Below are 17,743 nucleotides of genomic sequence, written 5' to 3' on the forward strand. Positions count from 1 at the left end.
CTGACGGTACTCGTAAATCAAGCCGATATATAATTAAGATATAAATTGACACGCGGCAGGGGCAGGAGTACACGTCAGTCGACAGCTCCTGCAATATTCATGTAGCACTTTACAGCCGCACCTGAAGCCGACCCGACCTCCATTATACTTGTATTCGTGTTCTGCTTCCTGAGATTACTGATCCGTTACTTTAGGGTTGCCTTTGTCACGTTTATTCCTCTAAATCTGTTTAACTGCTCGTCTATTAATTCAAACAATTTTATATGTTAGTTTTTTTTATAATAGAATGGATTGTCTTAGCTAGATTTTAGTGATATTTGTGGAGCTACGGTCGATCTCATATTTAAAGTGAAAGAGTTTTGGACTCCTTTTTGGAATTTTATTTTTGGTTACACCATTGTATAAATAATTATTGTATCGCATAGAAGTATGAAACTGTCCAATATATAAACATTATAATCACCACATATAGTTACCTTTTGTACGTTTAATGTCACCTTTTGTATATATATATACAATGGGTATACATAAAACTAATTATAAATTTATAAATGATTTATTGATGATTAAAACAGTCCCCTTGATAATCGTCGTTGGATCCTGTTGAACTATTGTAAGAAGAAATGGACCCAACTCCCCTTTCAAGGACTTTTTCATAGTGCTTTCGAAGGAAGCCACCGCTTGTTCAGCATCTTAAAACCATCTTCTACGAAGGTTTTCTTTTATTTTTATGAAAAAAATGATAATATCAAACGTGGTCACATTTGAAATCGAAAGCAGTTGTAAAAAGTAACACTCAATTCACCGTGTTCTGAAACGTAATTTTTAATGTTTTATGTCGACGACAATTTATCGAACATAAATTACAAAAGGATGTATTGGATGAAAAAAGATCAGCAATTACGTATTTTAAAGTTATTTTTTAACTTTCCAGTTCTAATTACTTTCAGTGCCACACACACAACGTATATTAATTAAAAACAAAAATGTTAATGTATAACCAGATTATATTAAATATTCTTACCATTTGTTCACAGGTATTAGTTCAGCGGAAGAAAGACATGTAAGTCAATTTAAGTAATTGTCAAAATAATATTTTAATATCTGTTTATAGTGTTTTGAGTTATGTATATAACCTGTTTTAATAGAGGAATTTGGCTGAAAATATAATGATAATGTTAAAAACAACACTGGGTTGATTAATTGATTTATGTTCCATATATTTAAATAAAGTGTATCTATAAAGAGAGTAAGGTGTCACCGGGAAGACCGACAACATAATTAAGGTCTCAGAAAGTAGCTGGATGCGGGTAGCGCAATCCCGGGTATTGTGATGAGTTTTGGGGGAGACTTATGCCTTGCAATAGACATCTATCGGCTAACATGATTATGATGAAACTATCAAAGTTATATAAACATTTTGATATTGTATGTTAATTGATAATAATTTTTTTTTAAATACGAGTAAGAACTCGACAAACTTACATTATAAGTTGATATAAAAATATGTCAACGAAACTTATAATCTTTAGCAATACTTTACTGAAATGTAGTGAAACATTTGGCCGGGTTTCGCTTTGAAAATTTCTCCCACATATGCAAGAATTTCCATTCGAAAACGCGAGGCTTGAGTGTCGCTCGAACACGTTGATTTCATAACAGAGCGCCGCCTGAAACAAGAGGGCGGTGCGAGTGGTGCGGTGTGCCAGCGCTGCAGGGCTGTCGATCCTGCATTCTTAAATTTATTATATTTTACATGGCTTCCTAGCGCGTTCTGAGAATATTACAATCATCATCATCATTACAACTTTAAGACGCCCACTGCTGAACATATACGCTTAGTGATGCTTAAAATACGTCTAAGACATGTTTAAAAAAGGTTTTAATTGGTTAATTATAATTTGTTATGTATATCCGGGGTCAAATATAAGGAATTTGGATTAAGTTTACAGTATTTCAGCCATATCATCAACCGGTAATAAGTATACAAAAGACAAGACTTCATTAATTCTGTTAATTTCTTTAATAAAATCTTTTTTAAGATAATATTAATAAATATATTCTTTACTCTCGTGTAAATCGAATATTTTTTTTATTTCTCTTACATCTATTTGACAGTTTTATTTTCACATTGCGGTTATTATAAAATACACATGAGGTAAATATGCGACAACCCTAAATTGAAGTGCAGCGGCATACGTTAGCGAGGTGTTGGCAATGGGAGTGCTCGGCGGCGGGGGTCGCACCACCCTTGTCGCTCCACTGAACGCACCGCGTCAGGGTTGATACACATTGACAAGTTTATTTTAAAGATATCTCATGGGGTCGGTCGGATCTCGATAGCCGATGTGATTTCGTATTACTCGTAACATCACATATAGTGACTTTGGATACACTGTTGCAAGTTTTTTTTTACACTTTCTTTTAAATATTACATCTTAATCTATTTAAACATTTCCTTTAGGTTTATCATATTACAACTTCAATAATCATAATACATACAGCGGAGTATATACATTTATCACATTATAACCATTTGTATGGTAATTTTTATTAAAAGTATATATTTTGTTCTTGTGCCTATGTTTCTTTCATTGCATCAAGATTTTATTTTTTGTACATTTAGATACCAGATTACACTATTATATATTGTGCGATGAACTGGACATCAGCGTTCTAATTATCTGTTCCTAGATTCAAAAAAGACATCATCATCATCATTTAAGCAGGATTTTCACTACCTGACAAATGCCTCCGTAATATATTTTCAATAAGATCACAAACGGCTTGCATTTAGTGTATTCGGGAAACTAACAAAGTCATCCTCCCGCTTTTGGTCTTACATTGCGCTACCCGCTTTCGCAGGTCCTTCATCTTTGGAAAAAAACTGTTAAAATTGCATTTGTGACAAAAAGAAATTCATAAATGAATCAGCCCTAGTTTCGAACGCGTCGCTTGGTGCAAGCGGAATGCATACGAATCGATATCGCGCACCGTCACCTCCTAACAGTTTGTTGACTAACCTACTTCGCGAACTCTCGCACTGTCTGCTTTTGTCACTTCGTCACACTTTAATATCTGAATTGTGATCGTTAGCCGCGTCAGATGTGACGCAGCGCTATTTGCATCCGCCGCAATTAATGTTTTCTGCTCCAACACTCGCTGCAGCGCTATTCGTTCGATGAATATTTAGGCCTTTAAAAATTTAATGGCTGTCGGTTCAATTTTGCTTTAATGTTGTGTTGTTGTTAATATTTGCCCCGAATACATTTTACGAAACCGATAACTTTATACTTAACACTTAAACTTTGCTATTTATGCACTTCATCACGTTTGCTTTAAAATGTTTATTATTTATTAACTTCGTTCGCCCTGTGTGTTATTTACTAAAATCTATTCTAAATATTTTTGATAGTGTCTTAACTTTGTACCAATAAGTTTTAGTTTTTAAATATGCACTTTTTGAGCGAATGTCTCGTTAACTAGAAATTCTTAAAAAATTCCTACCAAATTCCAACTTTCTGAACATTATAGTTCCAGAGATATTGTGACGAGTGAGCACATGGGTGGAAAATCTTTTACACGTGTAGATTAACACAAAAATTCAATGTGAACTTTCAAATTGACGAGTGCGCATATATAAGTTTTGAAGTCAGAGCATAATGTAAATGTTTTCTCGGTGAGAACACGCCGGGGAGGTAGTTTCGAAACGTAACATGTTTAGAGTTGCAGCGTGACCCCAATAGCGCGTCGTTAGCAGTTGGCTCACGGAGCCGTCGATCTGTGCGAGCCGTCGCTGGGGTAATGCACGGACGCCTTACAATTCGATGAGGGAGCAGGGAGAAGGGAACCGTAATAAAGTTTACACAAACCGTCTCGAGGGGGCGTCAGGTTACACGCGCTCGCCTCGCCCGTTTGTCCGGCGATGTTTTTGTTGCAAATCACGGAGCCGGTGTTGCTACACTGTTGCAACGCCGTTACTTATTTACGAACACGACGTGTTTGCTTTTCAGATTTCTGTTTATAGCTCACCAATATTTTATTTCGTATGTACTATTTATTTTGTACACATTTTGCTTCTGCGTATTAAATACGGTAAGTTTTATTTTAACAAATGTTTAATCGCGTAAATAATATTTATGACAATATAATTTAGATAGTAGAGACATATTACTAAATGTTGTATTCCTCTCTACCGAGGATCGAAAGAGCTAAATATCTAGTAAATAAATAAATATGATAGAGTCTGTGCGAAGTCGAGCACATGTACGAACATGTAATTGAGGCGGGCGGCCGCAATCTCATTGGGAACATAATAACCGCGGATTTATCCGGGGCGCCCGCTGATTCGCTCCCAAATCGCGCCTAATATTCAATTTAGCGCGCGAACCGCACAAAAAGTGCTCGGAGCCGGTTCATTACGACGCGCATCTCGGCTCTTCATCCTCCTTACGTTATCTAAGCCACCGTGAATAGCGCCCCCGTGACCCCACCGCCCGCCCTCCGACCACTTCAAGTGGAAAACTCGCAGGGCGAGGGCCGCTCAACCTTGTTTAGCATTCTCCTCGACTTCTTTATTTAATAGATGCCGAAAAAACTCCACTCGGAATAAATTTGCGTTTGTTCTCCGATACGCCTCGCTCGTTTCGTGTTTGAAAGTGCCCGCGCGCCTTTAATTAAGGTGGCGGCGGTGCGTGTAAATGCGACTTATTTATTTCGCCGGCTTTATTAAACCATTAAAACAAAATTGTACGAAGGTGTTTTTGCAGCGGTGGCTACCTCGGCGCAGCATGTTTACGCGCGGTGGGCATTGTCGTGGCGTCCCTCACAATTTATCGCCTGAGACTTTTCTTAATTGGAAGAAATGGCCACTTGTAATTATTAAGACGCCCCAAAGTGAAACAGATTGTACGATAACGCTCCTCGACACGCTTTAGCTTTTTCCCTTTCTGAATAAAAGAAATAAATAAACCTTTTTTTACTTACGCTGCTCATGTTCATGCCGGTATCGATTTCAGAAATATTATCAAGCTATATTTATTGTATTTAGTTTATTTTCGTCTATCATTTGTCCGTACCAACACAAGTCTAAATTCCATAGTTAGAATGCTCAGAACCTTATCTAAATTACTATTAACTTAACTTAGCCTGGTCTCGACACCCTTGGTACTATATTGCATACAACTTCCGAAAAGAGTCATTAACGCATTGGCTAGATAAAGACGAATAAAAATGATATTTTTGTTTTATTTTGTGATATACGGGGTCCGTGAAATATATATTTGCTGCTGTATATCATCAATATTGAGTATACTGTATGCACCTTAAATATTCAGGTGCTTCAGAATGCTTTCATAAAGCTTAATTTTAACATTTTAATGTTTCTTCTGATGCATTTTTCTAAATAAATAAGTTATCCTTAAAGATTTGAAATAGATGTGATGTTAGTAGTAATAATTAACGCGGGTTAGCCAGTAACATTTAAATCGAGTCTATCAAATGCATCTGACAACAGATAAGTCGAGCTGAGCGTTAGCTGAGTTCAAATCCATCTTGATATTACGGTACCTGACGGCGGGTAGATTGCAATTTCTCACTCGATCTTGTATAATATAATCACGTCGCATTGAGATTAAACGCTCCGATTTCTCTTATAAATGAAGCTTGGTCATTTATCGATGCCTACTAACTAAAGACCAAACATGTGCTAATAGCATTGGTTTTGAACATTAGAACTTTACGAATTAATTGATTATATTTTAAAATTTTAAACAAAATTTACCGATGAAGTTTTTACATTTATTTGTATAAAATGCTTATTAGTTTTACTAAATAATCAACTTTTTAAAATATCTTTTGACTATGTATACATAAACATGTTAACAGAGATTTATCATCATCATTACAACCGTACGACGTCCACAGCTGCACACAGGCCCCCTCAAAGATTTCCATTAATTTTCGACGATCTTTACAAAGATTGTAGCACGGGTAAATAAAGGTATAACTTTAATGTTATCGTAGAAATAGGCTAGAAAAATATTAAATCAAGGAATGAAGAAATATGAAATCCACGTTCGGCAGTAACAAAGGCAGTAGCGTTCTTCGTAAAATTCACGTTCACTGAGGTGACACAATGGCTAGGTACGTGTGGGCGGGGTATTGCTCTGGCTTGCGGCTTTGTTCCCGATCCGGATCGCGTAGATTTATGCAGGCTTGATCGAATCTCTCCCCCCTTCGGCCCTCTACAGCGATACCTGCCGGCGGCCTTGTTGCTCGGGAACATCGGATTACACTGCGTTAGTACAGATTATGTTCTGAACGAATATTCCATTACGTTGTTCACCCAAATCACCCTAAGAACACTTGAAGAGTTACAAAAGAGTTTATTCTCTTGCACACTGAGGTCACATTTAATTAACAGTACTTTTACATCTTTAAACAATTTGAACAGTTCTTAAAAGCAAATTCGAAAAGAAGTCAAAATGTTTATAACATATTTTAACAACTAACTAAATAGGATGTGGCGTTCGATTGTGTTGTCACTGAGTGTATGGATAGAATTATTTATAAGTAAATGTAATTCGAGTTTTTATTTATGAAAGACAAATATCGATATTCCAAAAAAGTCAATCGTAAATGGTTAATCGTTTCTTTACACGTGAAACATTTAATAATTCAAAAAACACAGTTCAAATTTTTTGTATTCATTTGGTAGTTACAGTTTTTATAATTATTTCATTAAACATTATTTATTTACTTCACTTTCTGTTTATGTTTATATTTAAAATTTTATTTTATATTGATTTGCATTTGATTTTATTTTTAAAATTTAAGTAGAGGCTTTGTTATCTTGGATAAGCTTTTTATAGTTAGACAGTTAAATAATATATAGGTGATTTTTGAGTTGATTAAACGTGTTTAAAAAGTTTCTTTTTATATTCAATGTAATTAGCGACAAAGGTAAGCGTAGGATGCGATGTAATCTAGAGACACGCGTTCTCTGCGGTCGAGGGCGGTGTTTAACAATGCATGCGGTGCCGCCGCAACATGACCGCCCGTGTCGACCAACCGGCCACCAGCCTATATTCACAACACGTCGCCCTTACGATTACCATGCATTTACATAAGCCCAGCGCACCGCCTAGCCTGTTTTGACCTTTTAAATATTTAGTACACGAATATGTATACTACTACATCGAATCCTTCTCTTACGATCGGTTTTTTTAACCTTACTTACACTGTAACACTAAAAATTCTCAAGGTAACGAAGCTCTATGACTCCCGGGGGACTCTCTGGAAATTAACGGAATTATCACTGGAAAGTGAGACGCCGATTTTTTATTTGATTGGACTCTCACTGCTGCCCAAATGAAATTTGCAGATTTCGCGGGTATGAGGTGGCAGGGCGTAAAGTGCCTCTTTTAAAGTAGCAAAGTTCGAGGAATCTCGAGGGGTGTCAGCTCGGGCTTGCACATGTTACTATTTTACCAGATTGAGATGCCGCCGAGCCCTTAGATCGCTGCGGTGAACATCATGGAGTAACTAAGTTCAAGGGGACCTCGGCTTGGACCGTCACTCGTCGAAAATACCCGCGAGGCCGCCGAGCTATTAGACCAGACTCGGCGCACGTTACATGGGGTGACTACACTCAATAGCCTCCACGAGAACACTTTGGCTTGGGCTATCACTCGGATCTAACCTCGACTTGGCTAGTCTATAATTTCGCCAATAACAATTTCGAGTCCCGCAAATAACACAATAAATTATCAAAACAGAATCGCGCAATCTCCGATTCGCTTGAAACCGATTCGCAATAAAAAGGTTGCAACCCTTTTTCAAATTTCCTCGTTACGGGCTAAGACGAGAATCATTAGGAATTAAATTTCCCCTTTCATTAGTCCCTCAACCCTCGTATAATTCCGGACGCAGCAATAACAATATAAATCCCCCGTCGCGCCGAGCCGGGGATTAAGGCTTGTCTCGGCCCTAATTTAGGGCTGCCCCTGCTCCGGATTAACGAAGTGGCGGAATCCGCTAGGGTTGTCGGTGCGCGTAAACTTGTTACGTGTTTAATGTTTTATTGAAGGGCGACGGGGGAGTGCTCGTTTAAATACGCGGCCGCTGTCTGCGCACGGTCATTGTGTCGCTCAATGGCTTTATGATGCGGCTGTTGAAGGGCTTTATACGTTCCATATTTAAACATTACACGGGTACGGCACTTTTTATTGATAGTGAGAATGCACTGCATATCACCATTGGGTGATTACTTATATAGATGTAAAATCTTTAAATTTTGCTAGCAAATTTTTAAACTGGATTTTTTTAATATACCATAAAGTGGTCACTCTAAAATATGTCACATTTTCTTTTCTTTATTGAAATGCGACAAATCAATAACTTCTGACAATACAAAATCAGCACGGACAGACAGTACAATAATTAATTTTAATGTGTTATATTATCATTACGTTTATTTTGTGGATACGGTGCACCATACATTTATTAGAAGCTTTTTCATCTTTGACCAATCAACCTGTATATGTTGATGTTGGAAAATAACTTTAATATAAATAAAAAATTAGATTGTAGCCTAGGCGCTCTATCGTACCTATGTAATGCTAAAGATACCTCTTCACACATGTATACTGGACTGATTACGATTGTCGCTGTTTAAAATGAAACGGCTAAAAATCGAAATTAAAAAACTGAAAGTTTTAGAATTAAGTTTAAAAAGATGACAACACAATAAAAAAATCGTATTATTCTTATTTTAAAAGTACCAAAACGAGTAAATCTTATTGTTTCCGTCTAGTGAACGGCTTTCTCGACTCGTCACATTATAGTTTGAGAAAAAGCAGTAGTTGCTTTTAAAATAAAACGATTGTGAAGGTCATTTACCCTAACAAATTCAATAGCTATTATTTGGTCACGCCGAATCGCTCTCAAAGCTGGAACGAATCGTTTATCTCCAGTATTAAGCCGTGGCAGGATTGCACTCGCACATACTGCGGGTGGAGTCCCTGAGGTATTGACGCCCCAATCAGCTCTCACGATTAAATGACTTCAGAAAAAAAACGTTTTCTAACATTGACCATCATCATATCAGCCGATAGGTGCCTATTTATATATAGACTACTGCTAGGTTCGAATTGTTGAATCTAACAATAAGATCGATCGATCGATTTTTATTTTAACGCCAATTTTATAATTTTTCCTGGTACAAATTGCTTATTTGTAACTTAAAAATCAGCATGATACTACTAATCCCAGGTATATTTATTTTACTTAAATCTTTAACACAACTTACGACCAATTTTATTTTAAAAACTTTAGAATTTTTCGGAAATAAATTCAAATTTCCTTCTGGGATTTAGACACCTGCCTATTTGATATTTCTGTAAAACCATAATTTCACTGGAGAAAAATGTCGATAAGGCATTATGTCACACAATTTATAAAATTAGTAAATAAATATATAAATGTTCTAATTCTTTATGGAAGCTAATTATTTAATCTTCGAGGCGAGTAAGCAAAACTCGCGCGGCGCCCGTGTGACTCAATTCGACTGTTAATTTATTAAAGTAATTGTAGAGAGCACGACCGTGTTCGCCGAATTAAAATTTGCCTCGAGACCGCAAAGTAGACGCTAACACAAAATTAAAGTCGTCGACACTTAAGGGCTTCGTAGTTTGAAGGGGTGCGTCGTGAAATTTCTCTCGGAACTCGCAAATTGTCGGATGAGTTTCGCAAGTCAACTCAATTATCGTTTTAATTAAGGCGCCGCCTCGCCACGTGACATTTGTTTGCATGCATGAAAACGATCGCAGCCGACGCCCTCGCCCCCACCTAACCCCTCTTGTTAATTGTGCTAATTACTCCTGTAATCGAGCAGCCGTGGGGTGATGTTGCTTATCGACGGATTCTCCGAACTCCGCCGATACATCTGCTACCGATTTCGCTTCATTAACCGCGGCTACTTAATTAAACTAGCGGGGCCATTAATATTTTGTTGATCAATTCATTGGGTCTGCGGTAGTCAAACATCGCGCGGGGTGTTAAACATCCGTTCTTTATTCTGTAACTAAACAGAACTGTTGGAAATTTAAAAAAGAAAAAAAATGTTTAAAATTGGCTTTGGAATATAAATACTAAATAGTCTATCTTACAAATTCGCTAATTTAATATTTATAAAATAGTTATTTTAAATTGTTCCACGAGTACCTATGTAGGTAGCCATGCAGTGCTATTAAATTTATCTTATTTTTGGGGACATTTTTTCGCCCATAAAAATGTACTCGAGCTATATTTACTTTTAAATAGATTCGCATGATCCGTGGCAGAAGGCATATTATTGTGAACGTAAGCGACGTTGGTGACCGAACGCATAACAATGTCGGGCAAGAGTCTAAGCGTGCGAGAGCATCCGCTCATGACGAAGCGGGAGCGGGAGCGGGCGCGACAGGTCGACAACGAGCGTCGGGCAATTCGGTTATTTGGGGTCGGCCGTAAACCGACAGCGCGCAGTAAACGCAATCCAGCACTCGCGACTATAAACTTTACGAGCTACGTAAAAACGCGCTCAGAACTCCGACTTGCTACCATAAATTTATGCTAATGTATTCTTTATTGGAGTTTAATGTGTATTCAGAAATTCCTTCATTATTTATGTATACGAATGAACCGGTAAAGTTAATTTTAAAATCGTCTTGCTTCCCGCGCCTTCGCTGCCGGTTCATTTCTGTTTTTATGTAACAGCTTTGTCCACATTTCTAGTCGTCGCAGCGCTTGGCTTCCGTTTTCATTATATTCGTAGTTTCCAAAAATATTGCGAACTTATTATCGTGGATATTGTAACTTATAACTTATATGGGTATAAGTAAAACTGTAAAGACGATACAACGACAATTAACGAAACTTTTTATTGCCAGTATCATAAACGAAATCCGGATAAAACCGGTAGTCACAAATAAAAAGTGTAAAACGTCGCGTGTAAATCGACTAACTTTTCGAAAACTATTACGTCTGAAATAAAGTCAGAACTCAATCCGTACATTTCCGAGTGGCGGGCGGGTGGTCTATTTATCTATTTCCCCCACTTCCGCCCCTAGCGTCCGGTTAACCGCCCCCCTTCCGGTTAACCGGGCGGCGGCGAGGCGCGCGCGGCTAAACGGCTCGTCGCGTGACCGCAGACAATAAGCCCGGGCGGCGTTAACAGCGCGCCTGTGTGTTGCCACTTTATACGTTACGTCAGTGTTGCCCTCCCTCCTGCCCTCCGCCTCCGCCCCCGCTACCGCCCCCGCTCCGCTCGGCGCGACGCTTACACGCGACACATGCGCGACCTCCGCTACGGTAGCCGATAAGTCGTGTTGTCGGAGCTTGTAGTGGTTCGTACTTGTTTAGCGTCCCCCTCCCGCGGCCCTCGAGACCGACTCAATTGCCTTTTTCTTGAGGTCGACCCACGTAATGGGATAAAGTACAGATTAGCTCTATTCGCTTTTCTGCTCCAAAATGGAAAAGGTTTTCGATACACTTTATATCGCCGGATTTTTGTCTCGAATTTTTAGCGGGGTAAATAGCTGGTTTCCTCGATAGTAGTGAAATGTTTTCATGAGCGTTAACGCTGTTGTTGCCGTTGATTCTTTTGATGTTTATGTATTGTTAGACAAAGGCCCGATTGTAGTTAGGGAAATAACATTTATTTGACATAATTAATATATTAAATAACCTCCATTAGTTTCTAATATATTATATTAAACGATAAAGTATTTATTCTAGGTATGCAATATTTTAATTAACAGATTACATACGACGTTTGCTTCGAATTCACATATGACGAAGCTATGTCTAAGGCTGTTTTTAAAAATTAGTAAAGCACAGTGTCTTGTAGGACAGAGTAAAATTAAAAATTAATGAAAATAAATTAGTTTTGTATAAATTTATTTTCGTTTACCAATTTATATCACACTAATTTATAGAATTTAATAGTTAATGAAGTTTATTAAAATTGACTACGCTAATAAACAAAAAATAAATATATAGTAATTGAAATTAAGGATGTGGATATAAAATACAGTTAATTACTGACACAAAACTAAAACGGACGAGTATTATTACAAGCTCGCAGGCCGTCTAGCGTCGGCAGTGAACCGCAAATTCAATCAATTAAATTAGCGATTAACCGCAAATGGTGCGCCCTCGAGCGAACGACTCCTACGGGCAACATAAAATCCATCCAATCGAGACCGACACGTCGCATTACGGCGCGCCTCTCGAAATAGCATCTCTCGAAATTCGATATCCGACGCCATGCCGACCGGCCGCTCGTAAACTTTGAGCCTCGAAGCAAGCACACTGTTTCCCAACACGTGACCAAGCATCACTACGCTTCTTCCCTTTTCGCACCAGTAATAAAACTTTGTTTGTTCCATCTGATCCTACAAATATTTAATAACTGTTTACTGTTGCATCCTAGCACCTTTGCATACGGGGTGTTCTTACCATTTTGTCGATTATTACAACTTATAGTTGTTTGATAGCGTGACATCGATCGGTATCTCGGCTTAGCCGCTTTTGTGTCGGAGGACAGAGGGTTGTAAGTCACAGCGGGCGGCGACAGGGCGGCGGCGTGGTGAGCAAATTAACAGCCGTTTGCTACCAGCCTCTAACTTAGTGCCTCGTAAAATTAGGCCCGTTAGAGCCCTCCGGCCGCCGTACCTATTGCCCTCCCCAGAGAACCCGGGATTAGACTCCGTCCATTTCTCATTCCAGATTACAAACGACGTGAGCAATTTAAACGTACCTACTAATTTACAATCCTTACGGCACAACTTAACACACAATATGTAGCCGATTCATTTTCAATATATGTGTGATCATTTTTTATTTACATTGTGAATTCGATTCGTATGTTGTGTTCGGAAAATAATTACACTCGAACAGTATTTATTTAGTAACACCAAATTAATTTTTATTTTAATTCCATTTATATACTTTATTTTATTTATTTTTTACTTTATGAAATTTTAGATCAATTATTGTGAACTTGATAGTGACTAATATTCGTTCGAGCTTCTTTATAATGACATCCATCGACTTACAGACACGAGGTTTACTAATGCTACTGACCTCTCTTAGTTTTTTATGTGATCACCTACACAACGTCCTTAATAGAGCGATTTACAGCAATTCATACTTATTTGTATGAACACTTTAAATTACTTTATAAACTTTTACTACTTTATAGTTAACGAACATTTTTTGTTTATTGATGGTCATTGCAAAAGCGTTCACAGTTACCTAGAACGGAGTAATTTTATCACTTTAGAAAAAGTCAAACTTGTCTAGAGCTAACCTTGTGTGTATCGCTAACTCTCTTCTTTTTATCTTCATTCTTATAGACACACGTATGTAGAGTAGGTTTTTATATATATGTATTGGGTAATGTCATAATTTTTAACTTTGCCTATTATCAGATATATATACGAACGTTGAAAATCATTACGCTATTGTAGAGAGTGCGTTCATTTGAAACGCTTTAAAGAGCGACCTTTGATACCAAAATAGCAATTGGATGCAGTGAAATTCGGAATATTGGATGCCATATACGCGCTCAAAGCAGCAGCCACGTCGAGCACTGGATGCGACAGTTTCAGGCGGGTATTTCGAAATGGAATGACTAATAGTGGCGGCGGTTCGTCACATATGATTATTTCATTAGGCCGTAGCTCGGGCAAAAGCTGCATCCGCCCCCGCGCTCCTCTCCCCCCCCCTGGCGGCAGGGGAGCGATCTCGCCCACACCCGCAGCTAATCATGCGGTCAGTTTGTTCTGCCTCAGCGTGTTTTGATATTGATATTGACTGTAGCGTCCGCTTTGCTGCGCGTCGATTTATTTGCGAACAATGATCGATTGATTGCCATACGTACGTAAGCCGTAAACGTTTTGATTATGTTTGTTCGCTCTTATTTGTACTACTAACAAGAGCCGACTGCGCGTGTTATGAGTATCCGCGGGCTTTTTTTCCTTATTACTAACCTTTTTGTTTTGTTTTACAGAGGAATTCCATATCACCTGGTGAGAGAGAAAAATACAGAACAAGAAGTCCCGCGGAGCCGGACCACAAAAAACTTAAAAAGGAAGAAAAAGATATGGGCCATGTAAGTCTTCACAGCGGTCTTCATTACTTATTAAATACAAGCGCCGGCAACTATGAATAAATAAATTTGTTTTATATATTTATGTAATGTGAAATACGTTGCATTCGTACGGAAGTAAGTGACGCATCATGAAAACTTTTCTAAAAAGATATTCAACGAAATAAGTCTGTTATAGAATTAAAACTTGGTAACTTGCAATGTAGGCTTCGTGCGGGGGTACAACTCAACAGGGGCCTTGTTATAAAACATCGCGGAGAAGCGTAGAAGCTGTTAATATTATTTTAAGGTATAAAGTCGCTTCGAGCAGGCTGTTGTGCTTACGGACGAGCCGCTAACTCAATCATAGGTGAACGTTCTACACGTTTTGTCATTTTTAACTAACACTAAAAACAAAGACTTATTTAAACATTTTTATCAAATTTAAAATGTTTAACGCGAACTCAAAATACGTTGCTTCATTGTATATATAATTTCAAGCAGTGTTTAACTTAAAATGTAACAAACATTTTCGGGAAAGTTACTACATCTTTAAGTATTCAAAATATGTATTTAAATGTGGTATCGGTGTAATTTTTTATAGAAATAAAACTTTGATTTAGTAATAAGCTGTATAAGTTGAGTTATAATCTGTATAAGCGCTTTACCTTGAAATAAATTAAATATTAATACATGTGCAAATGATATTCGAAGGCGCAATTTACGTAGCACAAAATTTTATCTAAATTTTAAAATTCTACAAACAAACCTAATAGCGTATTAAAATGCTATATGTCTGGTTTATTGTTTGTTGAAGGAGAAAATTGACGATTTTATTGATGATTTAATTATTTATTTAACGAAAGTTATTTTGCAATTCTATTACGTATATATTTTTGTTATATTTAGACTATAATAAGAATCTATTACGTCTATGATTTTATTCCTAGCGCGAAATATTTAGAGCGTGTCTTATAGTCGATGCAATGATAGAATAATTCGTTATTACACTTTTTATGACAGTTAATGACAAGATAGTGGCATAGCAATCATGAACGCGAAATACTTACCTATCTACAAATACAAGCTCTAACGATCTCCTTTTATATCAGTACACTGCATCGAAGTTACCCTGTATATCTCACAACTCCAATATAAATGTTAAACTTTGTGAACGTGTATTATTATCGTAAAATTAAAATAAAATTCCCTTTGTACAGGACTTAGTAGTAGACGACGCGAGTGAAGAGCCCACGTCACCACACAACGGAGCCCCATCGCCGCGGGAGAATGGACTCGACAAACTGCAGCCTAAAAAGGAACACCCGCCTCATAGCCCAAGGTCAGTCACTAAAGTACATTTTCATCATCACTTTTATAGATTTTCATCCTACGCTGCCCTTGTCTGTCCATGGTCTCCACTCCAAAACTTTAAAGCACCAGCGGCCATCTAGTCTGCGCGCTATGTGGCCTACCCGCTTCTACTTCAACTTGTCAATCTATCGATGACTTCCAGTCATTTTACATTGATATAATCCTAGAGTTTTTGCATTGAAACAAAACTTATGAAGTCTTTGTCTCTTTTTTCGTACCTGAAAACGTATATGAGATGCTCTTTTGCAACGAGGACACCGTATGCGATATGCTAGATTTCTTCTCACTAAAACCCTCACTGTGTTACTTTAAAGACTCTTACTTGTTCGATTTCACATACTATCGTAGTTTGAACAGCGCTGGTCTTGCACTTCGATGGCAAGGTAATCTCGTCCACCTGTAACTCGAAGCTAAACTTACAAATATTTGTTATGCTTTTGTGAGTATTGTAGCCTTAATGTTCAAGTTTCTGTAATACTTCGATGATTCTATATTACTGACGGTATACATACTGAAATTATTCAGTCATTCTTTCTTTTTTATTTAACAATATATCATTTATTTATAAAAAAATGATGGCTCTCATTGCTCTCTCTCTCTCTTTCTCTCTCTCTCTCTCTCTCTCTATATATATATATATATATATATATATATTATACAAAAAAGAAAACAACAAATACTCGTTCAATAACCTATCTCCGCGTTTTAACCGATAGCCGCATAAAGTCGAAATAACAGCTTGTATATAGTTTTGGACTATAAAAGATAGGCAACAATGAATCAATAAATTGGTTATGAATTATATAACTAAATGGCTAAAACAATACAAGTGCTGTAAATCCCATATTTTGTTTAGGCTGGTTAATAATGAACTTAAATCTCAGCAGATTCAACTTGAGTGCAATAACCACTGTGCTAAACTTTTGTACAATAATATACATGGCCGAAAGAAATAGTCCATTGTTAGTTACTTTAAAAAAGGAAATCAATTGTTCGCATTGAATAAACTTTCCCGCTATTGAGACTGCGCGCGTGTTTTTCGAATGCCGTTTTAAGTTCCATTAACAATTTACTGGCACGCCCACGGGCTTCTAATGGGTATTATGTCGCGCGCGATCAACGTCGGTATAATCGTTGTATCCGTTTAGCGAAGCCGTATTCTGTGAACTGGTACACGCGGGCGTGACTTGGTCACTATCGAGTAACCAGACTAATGGCAATCCGTCAATCAATTATGTAATAATTGCCAAACACGAAATCGGGCTCGTTACAAATGCAAATTAAGATAATTTGTTAGCCGGTTCATTTTAAAATAAATAGTATAATTTTTTGATACAATCCGAAAAAAAATACTTTTTTTTTGAATCATAACAACAATTGTAAATAGAATTATTTTTATTTAGAAAGAAATCTTTGGTCTATGTACAAGATTCCCTACCATCTGGGTTGATGATTGAATTTTATGGGATTACTAACAACTAAACTTTAAATTTATGTAGTAAGTTTGCATGAAAGTTTTGTTTAAAGGGAAATGTTTTTTTTTTTTTCAATTGACTTTGAATTAATAGTATAATCTATACTCATTTTTAATTATGTACGCCGTAAACTGTCTTTCCCACTATTTCTACCATATCCATCAAAACTACATTTGTAACTCTACTATGTTATTATATAATATGTATATTGTAGATATTATACGTATTTTATAGGGTAAGATCAAGTGTTAAAAAAAAATAATTGATTTAACCCTCCAGTAGGACAGCCATTAAATTTAATATAAGTGAGCGTACTTTTTACGACTACTAATTTATGAATAAATATTGCCTCAGTTTATGTTATATTAACCTACTACTAAAATGGACAAAACACGTAATTACAACTGCAAATATTTTAAAAACTTATTTCAAATGAAAAATGGTTGTGTATCATTCGAAAAGAGAGTGTAATTACTATGTAACTAGTTACAATATTTATGTATATTTATTATCATTACTATAAGTGCATGCTATGCATGTTGAAGAATAGCGTTTACACGCAAAACACCTTTGGAGCGCATCATTTATGCAAATTTTGTTTCTTTTTCGAAACAAATAACAGTCTTGTCATTAAAATCTTATCAATATTCGAATAACGTAATCAATATTTACCAAACCGTAAGTGGAAGCTCAACACGTTTTTTCTTGGAATAACACATTAAATAAATCATTCTTTCAAATTACTCATTAAGTTTTTTTC

The 17,743-nt window shown here is 36.9% G+C and overlaps 1 protein-coding gene across 1 annotated transcript in view; it reads left to right on the forward strand.

Moving 5' to 3' along the window:
- The window catches only part of gro (groucho), a 65,970-nt gene that overhangs the window by 41,012 nt on the left and 7,215 nt on the right, over nt 1-17,743 (forward strand). The window contains exons 7-9 of the mRNA XM_068766399.1: nt 1,038-1,063; nt 14,057-14,158; nt 15,355-15,476. Of these exons, the coding sequence (XP_068622500.1) occupies nt 1,038-1,063; nt 14,057-14,158; nt 15,355-15,476 (250 nt within the window). The remainder of the gene's footprint in view (nt 1-1,037; nt 1,064-14,056; nt 14,159-15,354; nt 15,477-17,743) is intronic.

The sequence above is a fragment of the Battus philenor genome, unplaced genomic scaffold (genome assembly GCF_028537555.1).
Source record: "Battus philenor isolate CCGP_79_NKW_IND1 unplaced genomic scaffold, ilBatPhil1.0.hap1 SCAF_21, whole genome shotgun sequence".
Taxonomy (NCBI): domain Eukaryota; kingdom Metazoa; phylum Arthropoda; class Insecta; order Lepidoptera; family Papilionidae; genus Battus; species Battus philenor.